This window comes from Candoia aspera, chromosome 1 (assembly GCF_035149785.1).
Source record: "Candoia aspera isolate rCanAsp1 chromosome 1, rCanAsp1.hap2, whole genome shotgun sequence".
Lineage (NCBI taxonomy): Eukaryota > Metazoa > Chordata > Lepidosauria > Squamata > Boidae > Candoia > Candoia aspera.
The window spans coordinates 182,653,973-182,669,873 of NC_086153.1; the positions used below are offsets into that span (position 1 = coordinate 182,653,973).

The 15,901-nt window shown below is 39.0% G+C and overlaps 1 protein-coding gene across 1 annotated transcript in view; it reads right to left on the minus strand.

Annotated features, from left to right (window-relative positions):
* Nucleotides 1-1,474: 1,474 nt before the first annotated feature.
* The window catches only part of MFSD6 (major facilitator superfamily domain containing 6), a 41,896-nt gene continuing 27,469 nt past the window's right edge, over nucleotides 1,475-15,901 (minus strand). Inside the window, exons 3-6 of the mRNA XM_063318073.1 lie at nucleotides 10,305-10,466; nucleotides 7,034-7,132; nucleotides 5,443-5,720; nucleotides 1,475-3,824 (exon numbers count right to left, since the gene is read on the minus strand). Coding sequence (XP_063174143.1) covers nucleotides 3,654-3,824; nucleotides 5,443-5,720; nucleotides 7,034-7,132; nucleotides 10,305-10,466 — 710 coding nt within the window. The 3' untranslated portion in view covers nucleotides 1,475-3,653. The remainder of the gene's footprint in view (nucleotides 3,825-5,442; nucleotides 5,721-7,033; nucleotides 7,133-10,304; nucleotides 10,467-15,901) is intronic.

Here is a 15,901-nt window from a genome sequence, read left to right on the forward strand (position 1 = left end):
CATGATCTCTCAGATTAACCTATCTCACTGGACAGCTGTGAAGATTTAAAAAATGGAGAGACCATCATCATATGCCTTGAAATTTTAAAAGAAACTTGAGGTATAAATGTACATAGTAACAGAATGTATGTGTGTGTAAATTGGTGGATTACTGACAAAATGCACTGTGGAGTTAGAAGGGAACTTCATGGATTTTTAAAATCCCACTGTATTTTGAATATTCAATTTCAAATAAGCATTGTATATAGAACATGCATTCAAATGAATTAATAAAGTAACTTAATTCCTGCACAAAGCCCACAAGTTCTAGATAAGGAGAACCTTGCTGAACAGGGTGGTTGATAATGTTGATGGGATGTACTCCCTGTTGCTCAATACCTAGTTCAATTTTTTACTATGAACCCCTTGATGCCAAAGATTATGCGCAAAAATAAGGAAAGGGATATAATTAACATCCTCCAGGCAAGGAAAAGGAAAGGCGGGGGAACTCAGTTATGAACCCACAAGGGGACAGTTAAATTCATCCTTTGAAAGGCAGTTCTTGGACCAGCCAGACTATCATCGATCAGTACTCAACTGCACACAAGGAATTTTTATGCTTCACGTGCCAGTGAATGGGAATTATTAGAGTAGGGAACAGTTTGATTGCACCCTAGGTGCCAAAGAAGAAAATGCTGCTTTGTCACAGAAGGTGGCCGTGCCAAGCCAACCTTAGCTAATCTCAAAAAGCCAAAAGAGCTGGCACTTGGCCTGTACTTATATAAGAGACCTCAAAGAAATCCCAGGACTGCAGGGAAGTTGAAAAAGCAACATTGAAGAAGGCAGTGATAAGTCACCTAGTTACCAGAAGTCAAGCTCAATTCAGGGAGGTTATCAAGAGTAACTGATTGTAGGGCAAGTGCCATCACAACCATCTTAGAGCCATCATGGTTATGCCATCTAAAGGTGCCCTTAGAGCATCTTTCCCCAATCATGGGGCTGCAATTTCCAGCATGACCATTATTGGGCTGGAGGCTTCCTTGGTGGTAATTTAGAGAGAGCTCAGCTGTGTAATGACTTGCAAAAAGTTGAAGGTGAATCATTTTTCATTGCATTCAGCAGGAGACTAGCGTAAGCCTTTCTCAGCATTGAGTCCCTCATTACATCCAAGCAAGTCACAGGCACGCTGAATACCTGCCTTCGTCCAACAGCTGAATGAGCTGAGTCACCCACTTGCCCCTTCTGCAAATAGAGCAGTCAGATTAGATCATAAAGTCTTGTTAATGCTTTTCATCCTGTACTCAAAGATCACAGCCCTACTCAGAGCCATTGGCTGGAGGAGAGAGGCGTGACTGGCGAGCTGGGAATGAGGAGCGCCGTTTGTGAGTAATAACTATGTCATAACTATGATAAAAGCACAGAGTATTTAGTAAATGCAGAAGCTTGCTAATCTGCCCCCTCCCATGGCGTTTCATATTTTTAACAGGACATGACATTTTTTGACATATACGTGAAATTTTATTTATCTCACTACATTTTAACAACTTCACAAATATGAGAGCTGTCTACAGCCCCATTGCCCACATACAAGGAAGGAACCAGTTTGACAGGCAGATTGGAGATGTAAACATAATGTGTAAATTCAATGCCTCGACTCAGGTATCCAAGATTAAAGGTTATTACCACAGCATTTACCACACAGAGTTCAGATAAGTTCATCTAAAGGATTCATTGTCTGTTTCTTTTTTAAATAACCATTTTCAGTCTACCGTGTTTTTTTAAAAAAAATCCTTCCTTCCCTCTGCAATATAGACATATAATAAATAGATTTCTGATTGTTTTTAAAGGACACTTAAACAAGTCAAGAGAAATTTACAGTACATTTAAGTTGAAGTGCAAAAAATAGCTAGTTACTACTTGCCAGTATTTGGTCCCATGTACAGATTCTGTTAGAGTCCCTTAAGGTGTATGTAAGGAGAACACCCTTCACATCTATCTTAAGGTATTCTATATTCTGCATTCAAAATCAAGTATATCTGAAATCTAATTATGAACTACACCAGCCCCTGGGGCATAAATGGCATCCGATTGGCTGCCAGAAGCCAAAAACCATCTCGGCGAAACTGCACATGAATGGGAATCCCCTAATGGAAGGCTAAGCTTGACATATGCTTGAAGCCTAAGCACTACAAACTTGAATCTAATACTTCCCCTCAGCTATAATTACAAAGCATGTAAGGGAACTGGGTTCAATTAGGTGAAATGTAAAACACCAGATCTGAATCTGTCAATGTCTTGACAAAACTTGACAAAGTTGACAACATGATCAATATTCTCTATCCATTTTTCTTTCCTTCCAACTGCTTTTATATTAACAATATTTTCCTTTCCTAATCTACAATAATTAGGATTTATACCCCTTCCCAGTCCACAGGCACTTTAAATATATTCTATAAAGTTTAATTCCCTTCCCCCTTAAATAAACGTATTCTATCATAAAATAAATTATATTAGCCCTGCTAGGAAAAACTCTCGAGAAGCAACTGATATATATGACTGCTGCTGAGCATCCTCTCATTACTGGCTTTCAGAACAGACTACAGACATCAGTTATGGAAAGTGCTGTCAGTATCCCCACTCCAAAAAAGTAATAGTGAGCCATTTCTGATCCTTTGCTGCTGCTGTTGTGTTGTTATACAAGTTGGGTAGGAACTTCAGGTCTCAGATCTGCCTGGAGGAAGGAGTGCTGTTCCCCATCACACACCAGAGAGGTGAAAAAGAAAATCCACATAGACTGTTTCTGTGGGAAAAGTCCCTGTCAGTGATTAGGGCAAATCCATCCCGCATAAAACCATTATTACCTTCCAACTGTATGATCATGGTCCAGGTCTTTAAGCACAACACCACGCATCCCAACCTGTATCTTTGTTCTTGAAGGGCTATGAGCAACTACGTTTTTCTGTCCTGGTTCTTTCTAAAATGCCCTTACTGATGCTCTATGGCCTGGCCATAGCAACATAAATGCAATTTGTCTGGTTAGAAAGGCTTCAACAGATGTTTCATGCAGAACTTAACCAGCCAAAAGCTCTGCAACATCTCTGAAAAGTCTTTACAAAAGACAGAATTCTACATGGCTCCTTCCTTCATTTCAGTATTTAACTACTGTATTTTCTCTGAAGTTTTAGTAGATTATGCAACTGTTCTAGGGAAGCCGCTGCATGACATAACAAACAAACACTAGCTGAGAAAAATTGCTATGAGTTCTTCCCTTCCCCTAATATTGAATTAAACCGTGAATTGCATTAAGCGAAAGGAAATGGAACTGAATGGGGGTTTTGTTCGTGAAAATTAATCACAATCCAGAAAATTATCAAGACAATCAGATGTGTTTGTTTACAACACTTCCATTCAGGTGGAAAAAAAAAAACTTCAGATGAAATAGTGTGCTCCTTTGCTCATTATTATCCCAGCCGCTTCTGCTTAGCCTTCTGAATTGTTCCTGCAACAGGCCTGTCAGGTTCTGTCGCAGAAAAGGCATTAAATATTTTAAAAGCTTTGGCTGCATCAGGTTACTATTTCCAAGAGGAAGGGAGCTGAGGTCTCAAACTCCCATGTCAGCCTTTTTCTGGTTGTGACAGCAGCGTTCAGTGCTGTGAGCCGGATTCAACCATGTCCTATTCGTGCCCTGCCTTGGGAGACTGAGCTCTGCTCTCCGAAAGAACCGGGCAGTCCAAATCGGGGTGGGTTTCAAGGGTAGCTGTAGGTACCAGAGGTCCTACCGCTGTACCATCATGTCTTTCATCCAGAGGGCTATCTGGTGTGGAATCATGATTACTGGTGGCATTCTAGGAAAGAGGAAGGGAAAACCACAAGTTAACAACTGGCTGTGTGGATTTGTTCAGAAAATACGCATAGCCTGTCATTCCTGGTAAGCCAAGGTAGCTTCCTCTTAACAAGGATCACAAAATCATATTCACAGCACAGCACACAAGCATTCAAGCAAGAGCAAAAGCCATCATATGCAGGTAATACATCAGATAAACTTACCTGTCCTATATTTTCCTAACTGCTCTTCCCCAAGAAGCATGTAGAAAAAAGACTTAGTGTATTTTAAGACAAAATAATAATAATAATAATAATAATGAAATTTTGTGTAGGCAAGAAACAACATTCCTCATAGCTTAAACATTTCACGCTTCTCTTTATGGAGCTGCGCATATTTTCCCTCATATACATTCTATGTAATACTTCCTACTAAAATGTCAGCAGTATGCTATTTTGGGAGAAGAACTATGAATATTTCAGCAGACAAAGAAGCAGGTTATCTTTCCTAATAATCACGAAAGGGAGTAGGACAGGAGAAACACAGCTACATTTTGTAATAACCTAAAGAATGTATTGTAAAAAATGCTTCTCCAAGCTATGCAAATAAAAATGGTAAAGAACAAGATTAACTTTGTATCCTGTGCACAAACCAACTGATATAAGAAAGCAAGCTTATGCGTTCAGATCTCTTTGCCAGATCTCTTCAACTGCAAAACACTGATGTTTTGCTTGTCACAACCAAGCCAAGGCACAGGATGAGATACTACTGTAGGTCTGAGATAGCTGTGGATTGACTCTGCAAAAATATTAATGTCAACAGCCTCTTTTTTCCTTGGTATTTTTAAGAGATGCTGATTCTTCTTGGCACCCAGTGAGAATCAGAAGTAGCCAAATGCTGCTTAATTTTTTTGATGCAAAATCAAAGTTATCATATGGTAATTCCAACAAATAGAATACAAGTTTCTAGGCACATGATGAAAAGGAATTTTAAAAACTCCAGAGTCCAATTTCTAAAGAGCAGCAGAGTTAATAGGTCTCAAGCTGTGTTCCGTGGCACCTTAGTGTTTCATGAGAACTCGATGGGGTTCCCTGAGAGACTAAGTGGGAAAAAGAGTATTTGAACACAGCTTTGTCTCTTGATCAGGGGTTCTAGGATTTTTTTTACCTAACAGATTCTGCAGCCTGAGAAGGTTTGACTACATATATATATTCCCCATAAGATTACAACACTGTAATTCATCTGGTTAGATCAGGCACAGAGAACCCCCAGATTGCTAGCTGCTCCTTCCCTCCAATCGTGCTCTGAATCCTTTCCCAATTCCCAAGTTAAACAACAAATGAACCCTCAAGCTTTTTTTTCCCCAGTGAAATGACTTAACACTGAATCAATCCAATGCAAGGCATAGGGGCTCACCCACATCCAGCTGCATTACACAAGCAAAATCTATGTTACAATTTTTTTACCTCTGCTACTGTTTTAACAGCACACATATTAAATATCTGGAAGAGAAAGAATGTCAGGTACTAATACTGTAGTTTTGGGGGATTAGTTCTGTTTTAGAAGCCGAAAGCCTTGAGTATCAGGTATGTACAGCTTTTTGCCTGGAAATACCTTTCATGCACCAAGGCTCTGGTTACCTGCAAAGGCTGGTTCTCGAGTGCCTGATTGGTTTTGGAGAGCTGAACCATCTCTTTTATCTGATAAAGAGCATAGGCTAAGGTGACCCAGGGTGAAGAACTGACACCCCAAGCAGGCTTGTGTACATCTTCCTGCTCTTCTTGGTGCTTGGTCTTCTTGGCGGGAAGCCTGGGCACGGGGCGAGGCATAATATCTTCAGTCTGTTGTACAAGATCAATTGTGGCAATAGGCACCGGACTCGAAGGCACTGGGATCCTTTCGGCCAGCATGGCCTTTTCTAAAATTTCAAACCACAGACAAGATGTTCACTTCAAAAGGACTCACCATCAAAGAGTTAAATGCAGGCACTTTTTTGAATCCAGCATTCCGATCCTAGCTTCTCTCTGGCAATAGTAGGAACCCATTCCCAGATTTCGATAGCAAGCTCCACTCCCTCAATTATGAAGTTGGCACTCACTGGCTGCTAGCTACTGTGTTAGCACTGGAGAAAAATCCTTATGCCAGTAGCACCTCATACCCAACATAAAATAAAAGGGGCAATGGGTCTTCTCTCAATCCACTGCAAGCCTGCTTTTCTTTTCTTTTTTGCAAGAGGAAAAGCCAAGCACCATATAAAACAATTATCAATAATGTTCAATTTCCAATCTTATTTTTCAAAGAGAATAGCACAGAGATGGCAAAATGAAGCCAAGCTTTCAAACACCTCATATAACTGTAGATCACCTAGGTCTCCTAGATGCAGTTCAGACAAATACATCGAAACAGCTCTTTCATTTCAATTACCTGCGTTTCTACAAAACCAATTTTTAAAACAGACTTGAATGATTACATAAAGAGGTACAACAAATTCAATTATGGAGCCAGGCTTATTTTTAGCAAACTTTTAGCTTCTATGTGAGTCATCCCACATTTCTCCCCTTTCTTTATCCCTCTGCACAGCCAGAAAAGCTCCAGAGACAAACTCCAGATGGATCTGCATAATGAAAATTACAGATTTATGGGGTGAGGTCATGGAGAAATTGCTTCACTAGCAGATACCGTTTTGTTAGTGAACAGATGACACTGGATTTCACCCCTTTGTTTCCTGGGATCTTTTTCCTGAAGACATCGTTATAGGTCCACATGCCTGTCTTTCCCTTACTTTTCAATCATTTTGTATTATATGAAGAACAGAAATTAGATTTAATCTTGCTTTATTCTGACAAAATGAAAAAAAAAACTTCTCATACACCCAATATATAGGCATATATAGTAACAAGACTGCAAAATTACAGATGCCCACTAGATGGCAACAAAGAATTAAAGTGTTCTGTGTAGGCTTGCTGCCATTAGAGGTTATTTGGATTCCTGGAGCTCAGATGGATAGAGCTGCAATATGCAAAGCTGTGTCGTAAACAACACAATATGCCATATGAATTAAGAATGAATCCAATCCAAAGTCATAAAAAGTCATCACTCAGGCTAGTTGATTAAAGAGGCCAAATAAAAAAAAAGCAATAAAAGTCTTCAGGAATAATGCAAAAATAAAAATCACCCAAAGGAGAAAAACCAGTCAGGTGATGTTGAATCCCTAGGGAATAAGCAGTTTACCTTCTTTCTCATCATGAACTGCCACCCACTGAATCAAAGCAAAAAGCAAGAGGATGACAAGAAAAGCCATTCCTATCCCTCGGAATGTTGACGCTGCTCCTGTGGGGAAAAAGCACACGGAATAGGGTCTCATTCAGTTGCATGAGAGCAATTGACAAAGCTAGGTATATGTTTACTGAAGCCCTACTGGTTTAAATGAGGGCCAGTTTGGGGTAGTGTGTACAGAGCCATGTGGAGGAAATAACTTTTGATAATGAGGACCGGGACACCAAGAGTTCTAGTGCCCCCTGAGGGCCAGTCCCTCCCTCTCAGCCCTGCGAAGCAGGCAAGGGCAAACCACTTCTGAGAAAACCCTGCCAAGAAAACTGCAGGGACGTGTCCAGGCAGTCACCAGGAGTCAACACTGACTCAAAGGCACAAAAAAAACTACCCCACCCTCACTTAAATGGAACTGTCTCCCCAGCAAAAGCATACAAGATAGTTTTCATGAGACACAGCTTCAAGGAAGCAGCTCCACTAAGAAATGGCTCTTCGCACCATTTTGTTTATTCTCACTCAAAAGAGAGAAGATGGATTTGTGACATGAAAGTTGAGAACACAGAGACAGGTGGAGTTGCATTTTAGTTGGACAGGCAAAGAGGGGTGCCATTTTTTAAGAAAAGCAGAAGAAGCTGTCTTAATTTAAGAACACTTTTCACTAATAATAGCTAAACAGCTATGACCTTACAACACACTGAGCAAATCACTATAGGTAAATTACTTAGGTTTTATTTATGCTAGAATAGGAGAGGCTTTTTAATAGTTATTGTTCTTTAAGGACTCATTAGAGGTCTTAGACTTCATTAGAAATGTGCACACTTGTCTATTCCTGCTTATAACTGGAACTAAAATGAAAAGTATAAGAGGAATAATACGTTCCTAGTAGAATTCTGTATTTAAAAATCAGTTTAATACTAAATATTTGGTACTCATTGGGTATTATGCCTAGCCTATTTTCCCATTTCCTTCTAACAAGACTACATTTCATCTAATGCACACTCTGAAGAAAAAAGACTATAGTTTTGCTTCATGATTTCTGAATCTGCAAGCTTTCAAAAATATGAGTATTTCAGAATTGGGTAGAAGGTAGAGCTGGGTAATTTGTAGTAAATCAGCAAAGGTACCTGGCACTTATACTGCTGCTTAAAAGTTTGTGAGCCCTTTTGAATTTATAGTATTTCTACATAAATATGACCTAAAACACGATCTGTTCTCCACCCAAGCCCTAAAACTAGATAAAGAGAACCCAAAGAGCTTTGGAGATACATTTCCGGCCACACGGATAAACTCTTAACTACAGCATTGGGGTAGAGCACTGGCATGATTCAAAAGGGCCCTTTTTACACTCATTCATAACTTTGTTTTTTTTAATTTTGATTTTTTTTTTTTAAGAGTATATGTTTGAGCAGTATCACGAGTGTAGGGAAATTCCATTTCAAAACATTCAAACACTGAAAGAGTCAAAGGGAGTACAGTACAGGTAGGTCACAATTAGTGTGAGTTCAAATAATGTGACGTTTGATTTAGTGAGAATTGTAAATTGATACCAGGTTGCATTTAATGTAAGCCAAAATTCAGATAATGCGAGGCTAGTGTGCACACAGTTGAGGCTACGGCATGCACAGTTTCTGTGGGGGGTTTAGACGCTAATTGTTATGTGTACAAAATGGAGAAAAGGGAGGTTCCATTCGAGGAAAGTTCAAAAAAGAAGAGGCTCGATTTGAAAAACTACAGCAGAATACAGGAGATAGCAGGCACGCCTTGGACATGGGTTTATCCTTGTCCTTTGTTCACTTGATTTATATATTTTAAATACTTATGAGATCTATCTATCTAGAAGATAGATAGGAGTTATATTTAGAATTTATTATTTTGCTTTCTATAACTATTCTGTGACTTTGTTAAAAATAAATTGAAGTTGTATTTCTTTTAACCATTTACTGTTATATTTCATTAATGTACATATAAAAATTTATGTTTAAAAATTTTCATTGCCTATTTCCATTGAGCTGGAACCAATTACCCTATTTTCCATAGAAATATCACTTTGAATAGTGCGAATTCAAATAAGGAAACCATTTTGTGGGATTCATGATTAGCACTAATTGAGACCTACCTATAGCAGCCCTGTCAGTCCAGGAAATGAGTGGAGAAAAGGGAAGCCTAGGGAAATCTAACCCTGAGAAGCCAATCAAGTGACAGTGAGCATGGCCACCTCCAACTGGCCTTTCTCTTGTGCTTCTAATTTTCCCTTCTTCAGGGGTGGCTGCACCAGCCAACAACTACCCTTCTGGAAACTAGTGAATCTGAACAGTAAGCCAGGATCAGTGAAAATTGTTGCAGTATACAGCAGATCCTGTTTCATTTTATGGACTGAAATCCATAAATTTGTTCTGGTGCACATATGAGAGAGAGATCCTGGGCTGGAAGGAGCAGCTGACTGAGTTCTACCTCTTGAGAAAGCCATTTTTCATTTTTTTTTCTTAGCAACTTCCTTCTAGATCTTTGACTTTGCTATATATAATAAAAAGTCAAAATTCTTCATGAGTCAGTGGTGCTCATTCTGGGAAAAGATTCTGACCTTTAGTGTAAGCCTTCCACCAGGTCAGGTTACTGAAGGAAGTGGTCCCACTTGCCTCCTCCCTAGTAAATCAGGGACAGAGAGAATTTCTCTCGGGTAAAGTATCTGTTCTCAGGACACCTAATTGGGACCCCCCAGCTTTTTGCAGGGAGGATGTAGCAGGGCTGTGAGTGAAACACTTGGAGATCAGCAGGGCCCAAAGCAGCATATATAAAAGGAGGGAAATACTACTACTACTACTACTAATAATAATAATAATAATAATAATGATAATATCATCATCATCCCATGGTTGTGTTAATGCATACCCCATTACTAGCAGAAAGGTCTAACACTGCATTCTTGATGTTCTTTGAGTCAGTGCAAGAACCCTGCAGGTTACACATCACAATGTTATTTCTATTTTTCTTTTAAAAACAGCAGCTTGAAAAGTTGATTAGTTAAGAACCACTGAGGCCAACAGGATAAATTAATTACATTTAATATATTTGATTTCAATGGGACTAGACATGACTTCCTCAGACTATTTACGTTACTGTAGTCCAAACAGCTGGTTGAATCTGGTTCAATGCCCATGGTGGTTGAGGAAAGGGCTCTTAAAGCAAAATTCCAAACAGGTGAAAGTCGTATAAATGGCTATGTTTCCCTTACCAAAATAATTGACCAACACTCCACCAATCATTGCTCCACATCCTCTGCCCAGGCCAAGGTGAAGACCCTGCAAGATCCCTTGGGCTGATGTTCTCAGTTCCGGAGGCACAGCGGCACTTAGATAGGAAATGCAAGCTGCCCAGATGGCTGCATGAGTCACACCTACAAAGAACGGACACATGAGACCACGTATTCCAAAGATGATCTTTCTGCAGGAATATTGGCGTTAAACAAATACTGTTCAAGGCAAGAGTATGTAGCCATTTTAGGGTGCAGGTGCACTTTGAGCCCTGTGTACTCTTCAAGAGCTATAAAAGTGAATGAGACTAGTGGTAAAGAGTGCTAAAACACATACATACATATAGCACTTGTCACCTCCTTCATCAGGGTCATACCTAGGAGTAGTAGGGAAACTGTGAAGAGTTTTCTTCATTTTCCCAGTAAACTTCCAATCATAGCCAAAGAAACAACAGGTCTTCCAGAACCCTGGTAATAACTCATCAGCTGAACAGCAGGGAAAGTAAGCAAAGTAGGAGTGCTATGGACCACACAGAAAGCAACAGTGAGCCTCAAGTGGTCCATGAGTTGCCCACATGTGAACATGTGGGGGCATCAATATGCTAGAAGACTTAGAATCTGGGCTGTACCTTTTGCCTCTGAACTACAGATGCACAAACTCAGCAAGATAAACCTTTACTTCCAGAGTCTAAAAAAAAATCCCATGAAAATAAATTTGGCTGGTCAATCAACTTCCTTGTAAAGACTCACATTTAAATTAAATAAAGCTTCCATACTTTTGTTAGGGTGTTGAATGTAATTTTTTTAGTATGATATATCTTGCAACTAATCTAGAGTTTTCTTCTTTTGTAAAAACAAATTACTTCCTACATAAGAAGACAGCAAAAACAAATAAATTTCAGAAAAGTAACAAGCTCAGATTCCAACGGCATTGCTGAAAATCTAGTCTTACTGCAGTCTTTATTACGTATGATGCATACAGCTACAAAGGAAACCACAGTCATTTTAAATGCAAATTATCTGCTAGCTATGGACAAGCGGATACTTCAGAGAATTCCTAATGCTACTAGTAAAAAAATACCATATAGCTATTCCATCTTTTGCTCCTTAGTGCATACACATTTGGGCTATGCATTCTTCAAAGATTTTTGGAAAAGTCTCTTTAGGGTGTTTGTGAGTGCAAATGCAGCCCTTCTTTAATGCAACTGCATACTTTTTCAGTTTCTGTGTGAACCTGACAAATAACAGTGGCTGCTTTAAGGAGTCAACTCTTTAAAGCAAATATATCTTTCTAATGACTCCTTAAAGCATACTGAAACCTGCAAAATAAGAAGTGGTTCCCTTTAAAAATGTATTCTTTGCCATCTCTTTCTGAATTATCTTTGATGCATGCCCAGCCCTAGAAGACATCATCTTCTGGAAAAGCCTTTATAAAACTCCATGTATGAGAAGGAATGACCACATGATAAAAATTTCATCTGAAAGCACTCCAAGTTTCACATTCATCTTTAGGTCAGGATGAAGGGAACCACACCGCAAAGTGCATGATGACGAGCCATTCACTCTTAACAGCACCAGTTAAAATTGTACATACTCGAATCCACAGATAAAGCTTTAGCTGATTCATCTACTGTACTATTAAAGCTTCCCATCCAGTCTGAAACCACATTTTAAGAGCATCATTATTACTATACAGTGTATGAATTGAAACATTACCCATCAGTTTTAATAGCTGTATATCACTTTGTATGTCATTTTAATTAGAATGTATGTACTGCATTATGATTTTGCATCTATAAAATGCAAACAGAAGACCAAAGAAGTGCAATAAATACTTCAAATATGCTTTTTAATAGAAAAAATTATAACCCTTTCCCTATGTATTATGCAAGTAATCTCAGAAATGCATCCAGGTTGTTGCTTTAAATCAAACATAACAAAAACTTGATTCACTGAATGAAACTTGTTCTTATTAATCATGCCTTTATATTTTGTTTTGAATAGATCTGGCAGGTTTCAGACACCATCTTCCCCACCCTAAGATCTGGCAGAGGTCCAAGATAAATTATTGCTACATCCCCTGGTTGATCCAGTCCAATTATCAGACTTCTGCTGCTATTTCTAAGGCAGAATTATCATTATTAATAACCTCCAGATAGATGATGGACGTTAGGTGAGATCAAGAGAAGAAGAGTCCACTGAACCATTAGCTGCTTTGGCTAAACAGATTAAACAGAAAATTCACACATTTTTAGCTAGGAGAAGTGGAACAAGAGAAATATGGGATTTTGGGCATGAAAACCACCTGCAAAGAATAGAGTACAAAGTTACAAAACTTCAGGGGTATTTACAAATCACAGGGATGGCATAATCTGAATTTTGTGGGTATTAAATTATGTTTTATAGTCTTATGATCTCTGGGAAACAGATTGAACCTGGAAATAAAAGGAGGAAGTGATGAAAAGAAACTGCTGGGTCTTAGACAGCAAATAAACTCATTCTACAAATAAAAGAAAAGCAAAGTCCCACTGATTTGGAAAGCAGCTGAAATATTGTACTCCATGAATATAGGAATAAGCAGCAACCAGCCACTCAAGCGGACATTATTTAAGAATTTAGGAACAATGTTGGAGCCATATGCTTATTCTCAAAACTTTCATATGTTCCATTTGAAAGAATGTGTGCCAAACCTAGAAGATTATTACATCAGATTCATTCAGATTGTGCTTCCTATTCTTATGTTTCTATTATTAAAGTAACAGCACTAACTGAAGACTCTCAATGCTAATTAACAAGGAAAATCTTAGACTTTGATGTGTTATCATTACATAAGACAGTATGAGTTTTGCTCTGGTAAGTTTTACACCGATGCTGCAATATTACACATTCAAGATACTGGTATGTCATTTAGAACAGGGAGGGCTACCTGCAGCAGCTATAACTCCTTTTTAGTTGCCCTCAGAGTCCTCCATAGCTGCATTGCCAAATTTTGATTTCCCACCATTTCAGGCAAGAAACTGCTAGAAATAGGAGTTCAAGTCTAAAATGGGCTTTTCACTGTTCAACAAAGAACCCACAAAGAGAACAGTATGTTCTACACGGGGCTGCCCTTGAAGATCACTCAGAACATAACAGATGGTCCAGAATGTGTTAGCATGGGCAATGACTGACTGCACTGGTTGCCAGTTGACTTCTGGGTGCAATTCATGGTGCTGGTTATCACCTTCATGGCATAGGGTCTGGTTAACTGCAGGGTCACCTATCTCCAATCGTTTCTACCTGCCCAGGGGGCAGAGTGGGTGCATTTCAGATCCCTTCAATGAAATGTCATCTAATGGGACCCAGAAGGTCTGCTTTCTTTGTCGCAGCATCTGCCCTTTGGAACAGCATCCCCACAGAGATCTATATGGCTCTCACCCTAATGTTCCAAAATCTTTGGAAAGCCAGCTTTCCTCCCAGAGCTGGGGGTGAAGTGTTGTCCAGTCTTTTGGTTTTTCTTTGGTGTGTTGTGTATGTTTCTTCCAGACATGCATGATCTTTTTTCTTTTATAGTTCTTTACTTTTAAAGTATAAGCAGCCATGGCCATTTGGAGTCAGGGGCAGCCTTTAAATTTAACAAAACAAAACAAAACAAAACAAAACAATGGTGTTTGGCCTTTTCCTGCCTTGTCATCTCTTCCATAAGTACTTCTACCAACATATAATTAAAACATTCACTGAAGTACACCTTATGCCCAAATCTGGGTGTGCGCGTACATCTGTTCCAAGTAAGTATAGATGATTACCTATATGTTCTGCAATTCTGCACAATGAGCCCTTCCTGGGCTAATTAAAACGTGTCACTTAGTTTGTGATGCTATGCCATGCCAGCCATTCACAAATGCAAGATATCTGCAGCTGTCAGGCAAAAGTATTCCAAGACCATTTGTCAAAAGTTTTTTTTTCCCAAAAATTTCAATTGAAGAGGAGAATTTGGAAGCACAGGGCCAAACTGATAGCATGGTGGGCAGGAAAAGATTAAAGAAAAGATTCCTACAGCCCAACTGTTTCTGTGGGATGCCAATTTCCTGCAACAAAGCCCTTTCTTCTTTCTTATCTCATTGCTTTAACTCTTCCTTCTAGAGACTTCTTTTGAGGTTCATTAAATTGCTGCATTTAAGAAAATGGATAATAAGAATGGGAATGTCATCTACAGGGACAGTGCAGTTGAGCTTTCGCAGTGGTGGCACCCCTCCTTTCCAAAAGTCTACAGCCTTGCTTTGACATTTTCAAAGAGCTGTGAAGACATGGCTTTTCAGGAAGACATGAGGGAATCACTGAAGAACGGGCTACTCTTGAATGACAGCACACTGAATCTGTTGTCTTGTCACTGTTGTTTTTCTGTCACTTTTGACTCTACTGTGCAACATCATGTAGGTCACTTGTAAGTCTTAAAAATAAAGTGGCATATAAGTTGAAGTAATAAACTGATAAACAAATAAAGGTTTGCTTATTTAATTCTAGGCCCACATCTACTCAGCAAACACCTATTTTTATTTTGAAATGAATATTAACCGATTACGGTTCTAGTCCCATCTTACTGAAATCAGAGGGAAAGCTATTAACAGAATCCATGCTGAAAGCTGGTATTACAATGCATGTAAGTTTTAGCCTTTAAGGTAACATGAGATTTGTTGTAGCTGACAGATTGCAAGTCTACTTCTCTAATTTTGTTATATAAAATGTGTGTGTGTTTGTGTGTTTATTTTCCCCACAGTTCTGGTTCTAGATTCCAGTCAAGATGGCTGGATGACTGAGGAGGCAGAGGAGAACAAAATGAAAGGGAGAAGCAGTAAGAAGTGATACAAAATGGAGAAAGCAGATCAGCAGGAATTGAAAGAGCAGTATTTCTCAAAGAAATACGTACTTTCTTGCATACTCATACTCAACAACTATTTTAGGAATAGCCATCATCCAGAAGGTAATTATCTGTCAGTATCTTCTTCATTCATTTAGCCCTGACTTCAGTGTTTGCTATTTCCCCCCACTCCTCACCCAGTTAAGGATGTATACATATACCTCTCTTAGGTAATATTCTTTGCAGCAAGTGGAGTGCAGTCTCCATAAACCTGTACTGTACTACACATCTTTATCTTTTTGTAGCGACACACTAACAGAGCTACATCTTCAGAAAGCATTAAATGTATTCTAGGCTCCAAAACAACAAAAGCCCAGGAACTCAAAGTCAACAAAGACTAACAGGTTTGATGAACTCTGTTAACATATGTGCAAAAGTCTCTCTCAGCCATTCTGCTTGCTAGTACTACAAATATTAAATAGTACTACTAATAGTATTGTGAATATTGAGAACCAATTTGGTGTAATGGTTAAGGCGCTGGACTAGAAGCTGAGAGACTTGAGTTCTAGTCTTCCGTTAGCCACAAAAGTTACGACTTTGGGCCAGTCACTCTCAACTTTCAGGCCACCCCACCTCATACGGCTGCTGCTGTGGGGGAAATAGGAGGTGGGAGCATTACATATGCCTCCTTGAGTTGTACAAATAAAGTCAGGATATAAATCTAATAATAAATAAATAAAAA